The 18,159-nt window shown below is 39.8% G+C and overlaps 2 protein-coding genes across 2 annotated transcripts; both read right to left on the bottom strand.

The window, feature by feature from the left end:
- Nucleotides 1–1,260: 1,260 nt before the first annotated feature.
- Nucleotides 1,261–4,493, bottom strand: ifitm5 (interferon induced transmembrane protein 5). Its single transcript, XM_061076832.1, has 2 exons — nt 4,143–4,493; nt 1,261–2,510 (listed from the first exon to the last, which is right to left on the bottom strand). Exons 1-2 carry the CDS (start codon nt 4,347–4,349, stop codon nt 2,289–2,291), a joined length of 429 nt encoding a protein of 142 aa, XP_060932815.1. The 5' UTR covers nt 4,350–4,493; the 3' UTR covers nt 1,261–2,288.
- Nucleotides 4,494–6,972: 2,479 nt separating this feature from the next.
- Nucleotides 6,973–16,162, bottom strand: cat (catalase). The gene is made up of 13 exons (XM_061076822.1): nt 16,030–16,162; nt 14,913–15,084; nt 13,693–13,803; nt 12,404–12,534; nt 12,127–12,231; nt 11,910–12,035; nt 11,637–11,828; nt 11,344–11,496; nt 10,279–10,417; nt 9,573–9,703; nt 9,094–9,201; nt 8,731–8,814; nt 6,973–8,347 (listed from the first exon to the last, which is right to left on the bottom strand). Exons 1-13 carry the CDS (start codon nt 16,093–16,095, stop codon nt 8,282–8,284), a joined length of 1,584 nt encoding a protein of 527 aa, XP_060932805.1. The 5' UTR covers nt 16,096–16,162; the 3' UTR covers nt 6,973–8,281.
- Nucleotides 16,163–18,159: the final 1,997 nt, after the last annotated feature.

Here is an 18,159-nt window from a genome sequence, read left to right as displayed (position 1 = left end):
GTTCCTGCCCTCTCCCTCTGTGCAAGCCTGTAATTCTCCTCTGCTCGAGGACATCTGTAAGTCATTCTCTCAAACCACAGGAGGAAAATAGAAAGTTGGAAGCTTCAGGCTGTGATTTGGGTATGTATAAATAAAGTAGCGAGCAGAGGAGAGGCTGCTAATATGATGGCATTACAGAGGGTGGGAGGTCAGCAGGAGCAGGACACCCAAGTTATCAAAGACAGGGGAGAAGGAGAGGCAGGAGAAATCAGACCTCAACGGGGTATGGCGTCCACATTTAGTTTCTGTATTGCTCAAGAGCTTCTCCGCTGGGTTTATTCCAAAATTCTGACGTGTACTGACTGGAATCGTTCTCAGCTATCACTTCCTTCTTGCTTGATTTACATTTTGCCGCCCCCCCCTGTTTTAATCATCACATACTGTATGAGATGTTCAATGGCTACACATTGTACACACAGTTCAAATCTTTAGGAGAAATTTGGCCCAAGCCCAACTGTCCCCTTAAATTCAAGCCGCACCAAATTTCACACATTCATAGATATCAGCACCCTGAACATGTCTGATTTTTTTTCATCGGGAACCATGAATTTTTCATTCGTGAATCATTGAAAACACCCTATTTCGCAATGTTAAACACAGCAAATATTATTTTCTTGATCCGCCCCCTGAAAAGCCTGATAGGTTGCCATGTTTGGTCTTTGGAAACATGGACTTTTGACTTTTTGTAGCGTTCTAATTTATTATTATTTGTTCCAGCACAACATGTGATGGTGATGCAAAAAGCATAGACTCAGGCTTTGTAGATTTACCAGGACCACTGGAGGAGTGGACACGAGCCATCGTACAGCTGCAGGCTTTCAGACTGCTGTTAACTCCTCTGTAGTGGTCTGCCCGGGCAGCCCTGCCTTACAGCTGGACAGCACATACACACTTCCCTTAAATGGTATGTTCTGTTTATAGCTGGTACAGCAGCGAGCTCACAGCTGGGATGAAAACAACCATGCCTCGCCTGTTTCACACAGACACCACCCCAGGATCAAACTCGAACATGGAGCCCATAAGTATCCCTGTAAAGTTGGGTGTAGGTGCTGCAGCAGAACCGCAACCGCCATCTGAACCTTCATCTCTTCATCCCTGTGTTCATTAGCTGAGAGGTGATCTGAAAATGACCTGAACATTTTGGTGTAGTTGGTAAAAGCAGAAAAAGAAGGTTAGTTTGTTTTCTAATACTGAGTTCACAGTATCTGTTTATTAAGCTCATTCACAAGAGGTTGGAAGAAGATCAAGATACGTAGAACAACAAATAAATGAATAAAATACATGAATAATGACATCAAATATATGTAGCCTATTGATGCAGTAATACAATTAAAAAAAAATTATTTAAGACATAAAATAGAGGACCGTCAATGAGAGGTGGGTGTTGATCGTCCTTTTAAAGTGGCTTTTCATCATCACGGTCTTCAAACTCCGCAGTTCTCTCTTCCCTCTCTGTTCTCTCTCTATCTCTCTCTTCTCTCTCTCTCTCTCCTCTGTCTGCGCTGACCAGAGGGAACTCCAGCTGTTATCCAAATTCCCCATTCATCATAAATACAATAAATAACAACAAATATGACTCAGAGTAGCTGCATGATCAGTCTTTCAGTCTGGATTCAGCTCTTAGTCATTGTTCGTTTTATATTTTATTTCAGGCATCTTCAATCTGTGCATCAAATTTCTAACCATTTCTGAGAGACTGGCAGGTGCAGGCTGAACAGCCTCTGATAGTGACATTACAATTAGGAATGTACTGATACTAATTTTTTTTTTAATTCAAAATACGAATTAGGAGAAATGTTAAATCACAGGGCTGAAAATGTATCACATGGTTGACCTATTCAAAAGTCTTACGCTTTATTTATGATTTTTTTTAAATGTGTAACTCTCAGATATAGGTCAAATTTCCTGTCTAGTTTCGAATTGACAAATATTTGATTTCAGCACTTCATTATCAATGCATCCCTATAACACACAACCCCAAATTACACTTACTTTTGCCAATAGGATCATTTTAATACTGAACAGGTTTTCAAAAGCTCGGCAGTCTCAGACATCCGTACAGAAAAGAAGGCTCAGACTTGTATCACATGCTGAACTCTGACTAAGGTTAAAAGAAGCTGTCACGTCTGACCTAATCTGCTGAGCCTAATCAAATGCCTTTTCCTGACGGTGAATGTGAATGGGTCGACATTTTGAGATTGATGTGTTTGTTTGTTTGTTTCCTTTCTCTCTCCCTCCCCCCAGTCGATCTACCAACTGAACAGGTTGAAGAAGTTTTTGAGGCCGTCCTCTCCAAGGAAGTCAAACGAGCCCTGGGACGAGCCCAGGTGGACGAGCAGGAGGACCAGGATGCCGACGGCCAGGAGAGGGATCAGCATGTTCCAGCCGGCCGCCAGGATGTTGTACCACTTGGCTTTGTCCGAGCACTCCTGGGCCAGCTGCAGGTTACCCTGGGTCTTCTGGTCCCTGGCCTGCACACACACACACACACACACAAACACACACACACACACACACACACACACACACACACACACACACACACACACACACACACACACACACACACACACACACACACACACACACACACACACACAAACACACACACACACACACACACACACAGTTTGTGTTTATGCCCATGTAAACAGTAGCTAAGTGTAGACCAAACAAAGACATGTTATAAAGTTAACTTTTAAAGTGTTTTTCTTTATAACCAGTTCATCACAACTTCTCCCATAGTTCTGTGTTTTTCCACACACACTGAAGATAGACTGTACAACACTTGGCGAAATCTTTGAGCTGCTTCCAAGGCTATCTTAGTATTTTTTGAAGCAGACTGGGCAGAATCTTTCCCCAGCACTCTCTAATTTCCCATGAGTACTTGCCCATTAGAGAGATGCCAATTACACCATTTTTAACTCCCCATGCAGACAGGCAGCCAGTCCCTGTCTTTAATTTGAGCATTGAGCCAATGCAGGGCCTGGCCTGTCATTCAGAGCGGCACCCTACACACAGACGGATATAAAAGACTTAAATAAAGGGTACCCACACATCTGTGGTGTAACCTTTATATTCAGGTGATCTTACAGTCCCACCCTGCTTTGCACTGGCAGTGTTCAAGGATCTTTTGGTCGTCTTACAAGTGAGAAAGATTTTGTTTAGGTTTTTGTTTCTGCACAGCCCCATTCCTGCGGTGAAGGGCACACCAACCTTCTCCTGTGTGTGCTAGCTGACCACGGACAATACCAGGTCCCTATACACACACTGCATTTCCCCATTTTACAACAAATTTATTTGCATGACATCTACACGGCGGACCAAATGCTAAACAACCTTTTTTATGGCATCTACTCTACCTGTTGCAAAATTCTGGTACGGCAAATCCTGACATGGCAATTTTTACCTTGACTTTGGCAGAGAAGTAAAAGCGTGTTCCCACTTGTTGGTTGAGAAATCGGTCTGTGCTTCATTTCCCAATATGGCATTTGGCACACTGCAAACTGTTGTGTGTTTCTCTTGGCAGTTTGACACATCTTTTGTCTGGTACTGCTAAGCTTGCATTACAGAGGGCTTTATAATCATTATAGAGATGGTTTTGTTGCAGATGGGTTGCATCAGAGTTGCATTTTTAAAATCTAGTGGTGCATTGTATTGTATTATTAACAAGTTTCAAAATAGTAAAATGTAATATTTATGCCTCTGCTGTGTACAAAATCACTCACCTCTTAAAACTTTAAAACAATTCTACAAGTATTGGTTATTATCAAAAGAACATAATTTAGTCAAACTGATTTTTGGATCCGATCAATCTGATTTTAAACACTTTAAAAGAACAGTTAAAGTGTCGATGTCAAATTAAAGTATTTTCCAATGACAGTGAACTATTTTATTTTTGGAATCCATCTATACATCATAGTGTGTCCACCAATACTTGCTGCGACATCCTTATTCAAACATAAAAAAGTTCACGCTCATGCTCCCTTCTCCCTTTTGACAAATTTCTTGGTTAATTGGTACGTTATAATAATATGAAAATAATGTCCCAACCGTAAACTAATCACTAAGGCTGGCACAAAAGTAAAAGACAAAGAGCTCACCTTGATGGAGTAGATGAGAGCCATGAATCCCAGGCAGCAGAAGTTCACGTACAAGGTGTTGCACAGCGACCAGAGGAGATAGTCTCGGGGGGGACTCTTACCAGCGTTGCCCATGTTCACCACGGTGGATCCACCCGGCTTACGGGCAGACTTGCAGTTGGTGAGCGGGGTGCAGTCGGAGGGGAAGTTGTATGAATGGTTGTCCATGGCTTCGTTAAATCAGGAGTCTCGAACAGAATAGATTGCTTTGCGAACTACAGCTAGTCCTTGTGTACAATCACTCGTTGGAAATTAGTGCCCCCCTCTGTTAGAGACGCTTATAAAGGCCCACGGAGAGGGCGGTGACCGGGCGAGGACGCATGGGCAGGGTCCTTTAATACACAGCAGGTCTGTCATTATGTGGTGAGGCCTGACAGAGAGACTGAAATAGAGATAGAGAGAGACCGAACATTGTATGAGAGAGAAGCCAGGAAAACAGACAGCAAATAGATACGGGCAATAGGAGAACAGTCCTCTTCAATTTGATTAGCGGTCCTTGTGGTGTGGGTCAGGTGGTTGTGTTGGAAGGTGGCGGTAGGGAACAGTAGAGGCAAGGCTGTGCTGGTGCAGAGGAGCTCATCTGAAATGTTGCCTGTTAGGGGCCACAAGGGATGAATCTAGTTCTGGAAGGAACCTGAGTCTGTATAAAAGGTCCCACTTTACAACAGGTATGCAAAACATATGACAACGCCACTATCTCCACCGTGACAAGAACTTTTATAAAGGTTCTGGCCGAGTATCATCCAACACAATTAACAGAAAATTTGCCTGTAACTTGTGTGTAGGTCACATCAGTAGGAACGATGCTGTAAACTGTATTCAAAAAAGTTTGTGGAAGCCAGGTGTCTTCAAGATGTGGATTCAAACCTTTCTCTCTAGCGTTTTAAATGTTCGGTATGTAGTGACATTGAGTAGTGAAGTTGCATGTTGCAGCTGAATACCCCTCATCTCACCTCCCCTTCCAAACATGAAAGAGAACCTGCCTTCAGTTGTCATATGAACTCTAAAGTTGTTTAGTTCGTCCAGTTTGGAAAACTGTAGAAAACACGGCCGCCTCCGTAGATATATAAGGTATTTAAATTTAAATGGCTTATTCTAGGGTAAAGAAACAACAATTTGTACAATTCAGATGAAACACACTTGTGAAAGCATCACTAGAATTATTGTACGTTCAATTTTCAGCCAACAGATGCTTTTCACCTAAATCGTACACACTGGACCTTTAATAGATGCATTATACATTATTTTTTACATAAAGTCCCAGATGTGGGGAAGATTTCAGGGCAAATAAGAGGGTTCACGGTTCAGATCGGCTTCTTCACTTCAAACAGTGTAAACAAATGTTAGGGAACAAGGACACGACATTTTATAGTTTTATTAGAAGAATAGTTTCACCTGCTGAATGATAGGACAATCTAAAATAATAACGTTATCTAAATTGTTATTCCTGCATTATGTGAAGTTTTGACATAACATAAAACCTCTCTCTCTGCTGGGTTCTTCTTGGCAAAGGTTGTGAGGTTTTTCTTTCAGTCGGTTGCAATTTGCAAATGCCATCACTAGGTGTCACTCAAACCTTCACAGGGAACCCACAAAATGGATGAGAGAAACATACATTATAAATATGTTATTGTGAAGTGTGCAGATTATATGCCATGTCACCATGATGTATAATAGGAAGAGAGAATAAAATAAGCATTTAAAACAATGGGGCAACAACTGATGTTTTTTTGTTTGTTTTTTTGCACGTTTTTCATGTTTGACCGTTAAACAGGAAAACCCGAACTTATTTTTCTTCGAATGCTTGTAGAAGTTGTTAAGGTGAATCATTGCATGGATTGACATCTCATCACCGTCGTGCCTTAAAAACACTTAGTTTGAGGTAAAACTGTTACATTAAATAAAAGGCTTTTAATCCGATTGTGTGGGGGAATTACAATTCTAAATAATATAATAATAACGCTTCAGAAAACGTCTGTAAATAGGAATCCATACTACTGTCGCTTTAATGTTGTTTTTGACATTAAAAAACAAATGCGTAAGAAAAAAAGAAAAAACACTTAGCAGAGGATGGTTTCGATCCATCGACCTCTGGGTTATGGGCCCAGCACGCTTCCGCTGCGCCACTCTGCTTAATGACGATCTTGAGGATACGTAGCAATATATAGCGTATCAGTTAGGGTTGTGATATGACGTCACTCGATCGCAATATGAAGGTTAGTTTATAATGACAATACGTCCATCTCGCCAACATAGTCTTCAATAAAAAAAACACAGTAACAGAGACTTAAAGGCAACATGTAAGAACAACAACGCCTCTATAAGAGGAGTGAAGCTTATCGAGGAAGTCCCCGTTTACCTCAGATCATGTTGCAACGACGCGGCTCTCCAGAGAACGGAGGTAACATCAAACACGATGATTTGGGTTAAAAAAGGTTGTTTATAACAGGCCTTAGTGGGCTAATTCAAACCAAAGAAACACATGTGTTCGCATCCTTTTGGATAGTTAAGCCTAAATTATGCATAACTAAAATTTCCTCAACAATTATATTTTCAGAAAATTAGTTGAATAATTGTTATAATTGTTCAGTTGATGATGCAGAGTGGGATTAATCTAGATCACAGATCAAGGGACATCAGTTTTTCAGAGGCTGAGACAGTATCTGTTAGTGTGCTCAGAAAACACAGGAGGGGGTATGAAGAATGTCAGATATTTGATCAAACTTTTGTTCATGCTGTATTACATGATGCATTCAAAGGAGAGGTGGAACGGAAGAAATGGAGACAAATAAAAGCTGCGGATAAACTTTGATTATAAAATGATTCATACAGACCAAGTATACATCTCAGTTGAAAAAGAAGGAGTGACATTCAGATGAGATCACTTGAGAGTTCAGTACACAACAACAGCAGGTTACATGGATAATTCGTATTAGATAGCGATGCATTTGGTTTGAATAGCTAAGAGCGTTGTGATCTTGCTCCAACATGACACATGTATACTTCTCCAGTGACAAAAATCTGTCACATCTGTAATATACCATTTAAACCCACAGAAACAATGATATGAATGTTATTCATATAAGATTTTAACGTATCACAACCTGTAGATCTGACAATTTAAATCTTCATACATTATCTCTCTTTCTACATGTTAACAAGGAGCCATTTTGTCTTAAATCCAAACCAGAAAAACAGATTCTGTCAGATTTAAGGTTAAAGTCACTTGTATTTTCCAGTTTTTGTACAAAAAAAAGGCACAGAAGAGTGTTTTTGATTTTTTTAGCTGTGAGAAAATATGTCATCTGGAAACGTATTCTTGGTGAATTCCATTTCAGTCGAGACACGCCGGGAAACAACCATCTAGAGATTTCTTACTGCCTTTTTTACTCATCTGAATTTAACAATAAACTGTTGTCTGTGGTTCAATGTATCATGAGGAAAAGTAGCTTCAAACTCATCTTTACGTATAGTGAAAACTAAAACGCCACAGTCGGCAAAGTCTGGGTAAATCCTGAATCACAAATACAGACTCAAAACCCAAATTCTGAATTTAAGTAGCTCTCATGTAAATTACATGACAATGACTTTTTTCCCTAGCAGATGTTATTTGAACGTTGACAGCTGCTGTACCCGTTTTCTTTCAACTTTACTTAAAGAGAAAAATCTGATCATAACAACATAGTAGTTTAATCACAACCTGAGGAATTATTGGAAACAATCTTAACTCAAACTACTTCACAGCAGTTGGGATTATTTCATTATATGCCATACAATCAGAAACACAAATAAAATATTATTTTTTAAATCATTTTCAAGGCTTAATGTAGCAGAAGGTAAGCGGTATAAACAAACAATGAGCTATGTTTTAATCAAAAATAATCATGAGCCTCTTGAATATTGCCAGCTTTGAGAATGTTGAAAGAAAACATTTGTTCAGATTGAGTTAAAAATAAACTAACTCTTACCCTGACAATACAAGGTTTACATTTCAATCATGTTAAGTAATATCTAATCTGGTTACTGGTAAAAGCTGTTGGTAATCACATTAGTGCATTTGATGTGAGTCGGGGATGATTCTCTGACAGAAATCTAAGGCATCACATCTTTGAGGCGGCAGCAATAGCTGAGGCACCTGGACGGCTGTAAACATGCACAGCTGAGTTCTGAGGAAGATAAAGAGGAAAAGACAGAGATATTTGTATCATTATAATGTACAGAATATGCAGTGGATGACAATGATGAAGTGGTGTAATGACAAAGCAATATGCCCAGTTTCCTCAGTTTCTACTTGTAAACTTACCTGCAATGTTCAAAGACGTCTTTAAATGGCTTCACTTAAGTCAATTCACTTATTTTCATACAGTATCATTCAAGAGAATATTTTATGTTCACATATTTGGAGTTAATGAATATTTGGAAAATCTCAGTGAAGCTGCACTCACTGAGCTAAATACTAACTAACTTCATTCTCTGGGGTTCACGAATTACTGTTCCAAATTTTGTCAGGATTCCTAATCTTGAGTTCAAATCATAAACCTGTGTTTACCTTCTCAGCCTCTGCATTGTGCTTGTTGAGAAGAGTCTGAACCCTGTTTCCATAGTCTGGATGGACGGCCTTCAAGTTCTCCACCTGCAGGAAGAGCCAGACAATGACACTTAGAAAGGCCATGAAAACATATTAGCCACTATATGTAAACTAACATCCTCCAAAACCAAAGACCACCATCAACCATTAGTTTTTAAAATACATTTGTGCAATTAATGTGATTTTAAAAGTGGATTATCTGTTTTATGAAAACGGTATTTGGTGCTCAACCAAACAAAAATACAACATTTTTCCAGATTTATAAAAGCAGTCTCATGTACAACAATAAGGTGAGACAGACTGTGGTCACTACAGTTGACTCACCATGCGGTTCTGGATGAAGTGCTGGGCTCCCTTCAGGGCGCCGGCCATGTTCTGGCAAAGTCTCTGACGCTCCTCCTCATTCAGCACCTGGGTGTAGAAGGTGCGAACCTGAAATAATAAACACAGAGACACTCTCAGAAACTGAGGAAAGAGGATCACATCAAATTTTGGGTTTATTATATATTATTTTGGTGCCCTTCATACAGGAAAAGCAGTTTATAAACCTAAACCTATTATTATGCTTTATTTCAACTAACCATACAGTGCCCTGCCACTATACTGTTCGCAATGACAAGGCAAAAGATTCAAAGCAGCTATTCCTGTCCTGGTCAATGTAAAGCTCTGTTCCTCTGGGTGAGCGTGTGTGTATAAGTGTATTTTATAAACTTAAATCAAGAACACTCACTGATTGAACTATTGTGAACTCAAATGGCTTGGCCACAGAAGACATGCCCATAAAATGGTGACACTACGCTTACCTGTGTAACATTATCTTCGTCGTCACTGTTGTAACGGGCCACATCTGGAGACACCTTAAACTTGCACTCCACACAGTGAGGCTGGGTCTCTGGGGCACTGAAGCTGTTGGGATAGTAGTTTGGAGCGCCACCTAGAGGCCAGACAGACCAAGCACCAGTGAGTCAGGTGGAGGCAAAAAAAGTATTGCTGAGGGTTGAAAACTACAAAGTACTGAGACGACAAAATAATGATTCGAGAGGAGCCTGTAAAAGGACTGTGTGATTTATTGTTTAGTTTTTTATTGTGTATCGCAAACTAGTAAATATTTGGTATCTTGTCATCCCTACAGATTTCAGGAATGGGTGTGGAACAGTTAAATAAACTACATTAACGACATCAACTGGTTATTAAAATAGAGAGCATACGGTTTAATGTAGAAGATTATTTAATCCTTGAACTAAGTCTTGGGCAGCAGTTAGCTCCCTAGTTCTCTGGTAAATATATTCGAGACAAGAGTAAAATGTTTAAATTCAGAGTTGACCAAATATTATTAATATGAATAGGGACTTCTGTTTTATCTCAGGACTAAGACAGTCTACATCTAAAAATAGCTGACATATTATTTCACCAAAACCTCCGATGACTCCAAACACGGATGTAGGTAAACACATTTGTCCATTTTCGTAATTATTACCTGTACAAAAAAGACACACGGGTGGGACTTACCTTGGTTGTCACCCATACACATTGGACCGTCACGCTGGTAGTTGGCCACACGTGTCCTGAAGGGACAGTTAACAGGGATCTGCAGGTAGTTGGCTCCCAGCCGATGTCGGTGTGTGTCTGGGTAAGAGAAGAGACGACCCTGGAAACAGGCACGGGAGAAGACAAAGCAGTGTTTTACTGAGGTCTCTGTCCCGTTAAACAAGCAGTGTATACCAAAGGCTGGTTTATGGTCTGTCAGAACGAAAAGTATTCATAGATCTTCCAAACTGCAACACTAAGTGGTGCCAGTTTTCACTAAAGACATTTGAAAATGGAGAAATTGCTTCACACGCTCATGTGGAAACGAGACACAAATAGTTGTGTAACAAATGAAAAAGCAAGAGAGGTTCTGTCGAAGGTTGGTTTCTTACTTTCTCAGATTTTACCAATTTACAGTAAGAAGTGGGTGTGAATGTCCAATCTCAAGTGCCTGAAGCTTATCAGTATGAAGCAAGCTTATCTAGGTTTTGAGTAGTTTACTCACAAACATTCAGTCCAGCTTTAGTTCTGCTAAGTTGATGAAAACATCTGACCTAGAGTATAGTCACAGTGAGATGGCTGAACTTCTAAGGGAACATGACACCAAAAGTTACAAAACCAGTTTGACTTGATGATTTCAGGTGTTCTCCATGATCAAGCATGGTTAGGATGTGACATATACTGGACGGATATGTTCAAACAATAAATAAAAAACGATGCAAAAACAGTAATACTTTAAGGAATTTGTTTGTCATCAAATGAGAAAAGACAACATTTAAAAACACATTTTGTCAGCATTTCTTTCATGTTAAAAAGACGGACAGAGCATCCGTCCAATCAGCTACGAGCCTTTTTGATAGTAGGTACCTACCCTTTCCCTTAGAAGATACATTGTGTTTTGCACTTAGGGGCCACTGTATATTTATTCTATGAATACATAGTTTGGTTGTATAACGGCAGCAAACTATGGGTTTTGGAGACTGTTTTGACTGTATTTACTTTTGGTCAGACCAATCTGAGAAAAGAGGACGCCGGTCGGGGCGTTACCTGCAGCATCTTGTCGGGGCTTGCTTCAATGCCTGGTGGCATGTTACTGGGGTCGAAGGCCAGCTGCTCCACCTCTGCAAAGTAGTTGACTGGGTTCCTGTTGAGAACCAATTTCCCCACGGGGATCAAGGGGAAATCGTTATGCGACCAAACCTGAATGAGAAACCACCATTATCAGATAAATGCCAAAAGTGACACGCACAGGGACGTTTTTTTCATGTAAGCAAACATTTTGACAACGTGTAACACCGATAATACAGTTTACTGCAGCAACCCTGTGGAGGAAGTTGTACCTTAGTAAGATCGAAGGGATTGAACTCGAACTTCTCAGCCTGCTCAAAGGTCATAACCTGGATGAAGAAGGTCCAGGATGGGAAGTTGCCATTGGCGATGGAATTAAACAGGTCTCCAATAGCATAATCTGGGTTGGTGGATGCCAGGTGGTCTGCCTCCTCCACCAACAGATTCTTAATTCCTTGATCAGTCTAAAAAACATGACATGAAACACAAGTAAGCAATGACCATCTCAGGAGGCAGGATCTCTATAAAGTTAAACTCAAACTGACCTTGAAGTGGAACTTGCAGTAGACAACCTCTGCTTCAGCATTGACCAGTTTGAAGGTGTGGGAGCCGTAGCCGTTCATGTGACGATGGCCATCAGGCAAACCTCGATCACTGAACAGGAAAGTCACCTGCACAGAGGACAGAGGACGAGATAATGTCATATATATATATATTCCCTTGTTGTCTTCAAGAACAGTCTCATGCTCAGGAAGCAGTTACCTGATGCAGACTCTCAGGCCTCAGGCTCCAGAAGTCCCACACCATGTCAGGGTCTTTCATGTGGGTTTGGGGGTTGCGCTTCTGGGAGTGGATGAAGGACGGGAACTGTAAGTGGTAAAAGGCACAAGGTCAGCATGATGTATTTTACACTTGATTCATACATCATCATGTTTCAGATCATATTCAAGCTACAGTTGGGATTACAGGTTTGGTTTAAATACTTTTGTTTTTAATTAAAATGATGAAACACTTGCATGAATTCCCTCCACCCACTTACCAGAAGGGCGTCTCTGATGAAGAAAATTGGGGTGTTGTTGCCTGTCAGGTCCCAGTTGCCCTCCTCAGTGTAAAACTTGACAGCAAAGCCTCGGGGGTCTCGCACTGTATCTGCTGATCCAGACTCCCCAGCTAAAATAAAACAAGAAAATAGAGAGGTGACATGGTGAAGGCAGCTGAGAAAGGTGTGTGTCTGCACTCCCTGTGTATACATGGATATTTACGCAGTTAACCACATGTTTACATTTCAAATAACTTGCTTCATACAGCCGACAGGCTCACGATGTCACCCCCCACTCTCCTCGCATCTTTTCCCTTCAGTTGCACACTGTTCTCATACATATACCACCTCTCTAGAACAAGTCAATAGAAAGGCATGTAAGAATAGAGAACTTTTTTTCCCAAAATACCCTTACAATAGTAACTTTAAGTGAGCATGTCATTGTGCGCCTTTAAATAGTACATTAACCATCCAAACCCTATAAATGTGCCGAACTATCAGATTCGGAGATCACCAGTGTGGTGCCATTTTCATACAATCAAAAAACTGAACACACAAATTATACACACATATGCAGTATACCAAATACATGCCTATTTTTTACTCCTTTCACATTTCCTATTCAAAACATAATTTAGAGCTGATAAAACCATTATATATTCTTGGAGGAGTAAATATCACATTTCTGTTATATCATTTTAAAGAAGAGGTCTGAACATTATAACCTTATGAAAGCAGACAAACATGAAGTTAATACACCATCAGAGGACCACTGTGTTAAGCCAATTTGTTTGCATCACTGATATAAAACTAAATGAATAAATAATGCACAACTTATTTAGTATTTTCCAATCCACTTCTACAATGGAAAGAAAGGGTGAAGAACGTTTCCAGCATAACTTTGGCAGTAATAGTAATGATAAGATAAAAAACTTTATTATAGCAATTTTCTCAAAAATGTGTGCTTAACAACAAAACCAGACCTGGCAGTTGAATAAAAGGGCGTTGGCCACGTAAGATAAGAAACAGAAAAAATTACTAAAACAAAACTGAAACTATTAAAAACAGTATAAACATATGCATATCAAACATTCTTAAAAGCTTCCGAAAAGAGATGGGATTTTAAAGACGCTAGGAAGTGGGAAACATGACAATGTTTAAGGCCATAAAACCATCCCATCTTTAAAAAGAATACAAAATATGTGTTTTTGTTATTTAAAAAGGGAAATGTAAATCCCAAAAAACAATGACTTTAAATCATGCTCAAACACAATGAAGGTTATTCTTACCGACTGTGGAGAAGCGAATAGCGATAGGTGTCGTCTTTCCGATATGCTCAAACACCTTGGCCTTGGAGTAGCGGGTGATGTCATGAGTCACCTCCAAGTAGCCAAAGGCCCCTGCATCGTGGAGGAAAAACAAAAAGACAGGTCTTTATCAGCCAAGACAAGTCTGGTGTCAAATATTTGTGGCCGACTTCTCAGACTTCAGTGTTTTATCAGGCAAAATAAATAATTCAGCATCTTCCCTGTGACTGTGAGTGACCTTGAATAGATCTTGGCACTTGAATAGTTTAGTATTTGACTGGAGCTAATCCACAAACAAGAATTACCCTCATTTGCCTTTTGCCTATAGTCAGATAGTTCTGTTGCCTTTGTAGGGTTACTGTTGTTGCATCAGTGTCATTTTATAGGATTTCACAAGGATTTTTAAATCTATGAGTCTTTACAATTTGGTGCAGATTATATGACTATTTCCTTTTTTGTTTCTATTCTAAGAACCGTACAGACGTGTGTTGACCCGTGTGGCCTTGGCAGAGGTTTCGACTGTGCCATTTCAGATAAAACTGTTCACAGTCTTCCAAGTCTCTAAGTTTGAGGTGCAGAGTATGAATGGATCATGACCATCGCAGCATGTGGAACAATGCTGTGTTTGCTTAGTATGGCAATATTTCAAGTATTCAAACAAAAAAGTGAAACCATAGCCCAAAAGACAAAATGTCTACGTATCCCATGTCCACTCTATGTTTTAAATCAAGTGACATACAGTACTGTGCTATGTGCAGTAGAATCTATGATTTAAGTTTTTTTATATCACAAAGATTACATTACCGCAGAAAATAGGAATTTAAAAATGTGCCAAGAAAGAGAATCAAAACCAGTAGTGAACACTAAACAAGTTTGCACAAGTTTGGTTTCCTCTGTAACAAGTTTATTATGTCTTCCCTACATAGTAATAATAGCAATAATAATTATTATATTATTAATAATCTTTTTTTGTAAAAATAATGTTTCTTTATCCTGTAAGAGTACATATTTAGAGTTTCCTTAAGGAGGAATAAGCCACAGGTTCCTTTTTGTAATAGGGGAACAATAAGAATATGAAATCTGACAGTTATGTGTAAATACAAAAATTTTACAACAGTTCCTTTATTGTGCAACGTCAACCAACCACAGACATGGCACAGAGCAGGCTGCATGGTAGCAACTGATCCGGGTTCCACACTCACCTGCACCCTTGGCGTGCACCACTCTCTCTGGGATTCTCTCCCGGTCAAAGTGCGCCATCTCATCGGTGAAGACCACATCCTGGACCAGCAAGGGGCCCCTAGGTCCTGCAGTCTGCAGGTTCATCTTGTCTCCAACAGGATGACCAGCTCCTGTAGTCAGTGTGTCTGGCGTCTGAAAACAAACACATTCATGTACCAAAGATGCATGTTTGTATGTATGACAATCTACATTTCAAGTCATGCTGCAAGCAGATCATTATGTCTAAGTAATAGTAGAGACTGCCAATACTTGTTTATTAATGACAATATTGTTGATTATTTTCTGATCAATTTGATTTATTCTAAAATTTCACACAAAATTGGAAAATGATGGATCTTGTATTTTCAAAGTAAAAACACACAGACGTTTACATTAAACTACAACAGAGTAGGTGTTGGAGCTGTCAGGGAACTTCCTTTATTCGTACTGCAGAGACAGTAAGTTTGCCAAGAATTGGCTGACAGATTCTTTTTTGAAACCCCAAATTTCATTTGGCACGATACTGACAGCTGCCGTGTTGCAGGAGAAACGTGTAATAACTGGATCCACCACATAAATAATGCTAATAATGATTATTCTATGATCATACAGCTGTAAAGCATTCTGAGAAGTTGTACCGTGTACATGAATGTTACAACAACATTCAGGCAGCTGCAACAATGCAATGCAAATCATCACAGAGTGGCTTCAGTGTTTTTACGAAGTGTGACTTCCAGGTTTTCTGTGCTGAGCTCTTCTTACATAACAAGCAGGGTCGAAGTTCAGCTGCTGGACACTGGCCCACTTCATATCTTCTACACTCTGGGCTTAAGGTCATTTTCGCTGTTTGTTTGTTTAATAATTAACTGTAAAACACCCAGTGGTTACTCGTGGGTTAATATAGGAGGCTCAATTAGCCCGTGACAGGTTAGCAGACAGCTGTTTACAGGTTGGCTAGTGCTATGAAAACAAGCTAGCTGCAGGTTCAGGCTGTTAGCTGCTTCACCCCAAACGACCCGAGTCTCCCCCAGCGCCCCGGAGAGAGGCAGCGCTGTGCGGCCACAGCTCCTCGTCCCACCCCGGGGAAACACCACCGACCTGCCGGGCTCGCCCCTGCTGCCACATCTTCATCTGGTCCGTGCTCTTCTCTCTGTTCTCCGCCATGTCGACCGATCAGCGCCACTGGACGTTACACACAAACACTCAGAGTCAAATTGTCGAAGAAACACTCGTTGTGGTTTTTTATCCGGACGACTTTGGTCGATATGGCCCCTCCCTCAAACTGGCGTCCCTCCCCTCTGATTGGCTGAGGGGAGCAAGTTGACCTATTTTTGAGGCGAGGGGGGAGAGGGAGAGAGAGAGAGAGAGAGAGAGAGAGAGAGAGAGAGAGAGAGAGAGAGAGAGAGAGAGAGAGAGAGAGAGAGAGAGAGAGAGAGAGAGAGAGAGAGAGCACCATATCAACTATCGTCAATATCAACTATCGTCAATTGCTTTTACGTGATGCAGTAAACATGCTTTGGTTTAGAGTTTTAATGTGTAAAACTATAAAAGTGAATTAGGTGAGCCTGCATTGTGGTTTATATGCTTTACAGAATTACATTATTCCTGTAGTTTATTGTATTTTAGATGAAACTGATGCAGTGATGTACAATCTTATCGTCACTTGTCGTCTATATATGAAGCTTTACTGAAAGAAAAGAACAGATCATGTGATCTGAGAGTGATAGTTCACAAACAGCTATTAAATGGATTTTGTGGTGAGATTGTTTTGTCAACTCCTGTTGCAGAGATCAATGATCAACTTTGAATTGCAGCTTATTCTCATTATAGTATAGTATAGTAATGATTATATATGTTTAATCATTTATTAACCTCAAATGGCCGCTGTAATGTCTGCTCATCTGATGTGTTTATGAGCACATGCAACAGTAAAGATGAACACATTTACCTGCAGATACCTTGGTATTAAATACAGTAGACAGACACTTGCTGACGACAAAGTTGGGTAAAAATTTAGAAGGAAATTGCAAGTCATCGTATTACTTACTGCATTCCAAGCTGTAATTTAAAGTGACCAATTGTCTACATGTTTTACAAAATCTTCCTATTTCCATAAATTTGAAATCTAGGTGACACTTTATATGCTTAAATTAATACTTTCTCAACATAACATTTCAATCAAAATATCCCTAGCCTCTATGGGAGCAGCTGTGTATAACTGGGCTGGGATCAATGCCTGTGATGTTAAATTAATATACATCATTTCACAGATGATATTTAAAAACAATAATAGTGTCAGATGGTACATGAGAACACATTTTAGTCTGCATTAATGATTCTTTGAGATTACTTCTTTGGCACAGAATAAACAAGGGCAGAGTGAGACATCTTTCTTTTAGCCCCCTCTCAGAGCACAATAAAGATAAACAAGTGGCCAGTGTTACGGCTGAACTGCTTTTATTTCAAACAGCATTCACACAATACACTGAATTCTTGAGGCACATTCACATCGAGTGCTAAATAATTTCATGCATGGTCTGATGTAGGCTACAGCTCTGTTGGGTTGAATGCAAATGCAGATTGTAAAATGAAAATATTGCTTTATTATTTGGCACAATAGGAAATATTGTCTGTTCTATGACCACAGGTTTGTTGTTGTAGAACAGTGAGGAACGTGGTCGGAGCTCAACCAAAAAATGTGAAGTGGGTTCTGCTGGAAGAAAAAATTTAAAACGATGCATGAGGCTGACGATGCTTTAAGAGTTAGCAGATATTCCACATGGTAATTCACATTCAGAGAGTTACAACAAAACAGCACTATTGCACAATGTTTTAGAGAATGTCTCAGACAGATCAAAATCCACCTTGATGTTCTGACTTTCACAAGACTTAATTTTAACCCCAAAAAAACTTTTAATCCACATTACCATTCTCACTGAGAGCTGCAAAGTGGCTCCAGTTTCGGACTCATAGGAATCACCTATGCTTGCAGGTGGTTTTACGACAAAAGCTATCAAGGTGTTTCCTCTGACATTAAATAAATTAAAACCTGTTTAAAGGGGTTAGTATACTTTACATCACAAGTTAAATTCCCAGAGGTGTTTTAATCATAATACATTATTGATCAGCAACAATACTGGTGTGAAATACAGAGTTGTGTAAATTAAGTTCATTAATGTGTGATTGTATGATAAAAACATGATTTGCACCCAGAATTTAGGGGAGAAA

The sequence above is a fragment of the Limanda limanda genome, chromosome 8 (assembly GCF_963576545.1).
Source record: "Limanda limanda chromosome 8, fLimLim1.1, whole genome shotgun sequence".
Lineage (NCBI taxonomy): Eukaryota > Metazoa > Chordata > Actinopteri > Pleuronectiformes > Pleuronectidae > Limanda > Limanda limanda.
The sequence above is the reverse complement of the archived record's forward strand: the minus strand, read 5'-3'. Positions and strand labels throughout refer to the sequence as shown.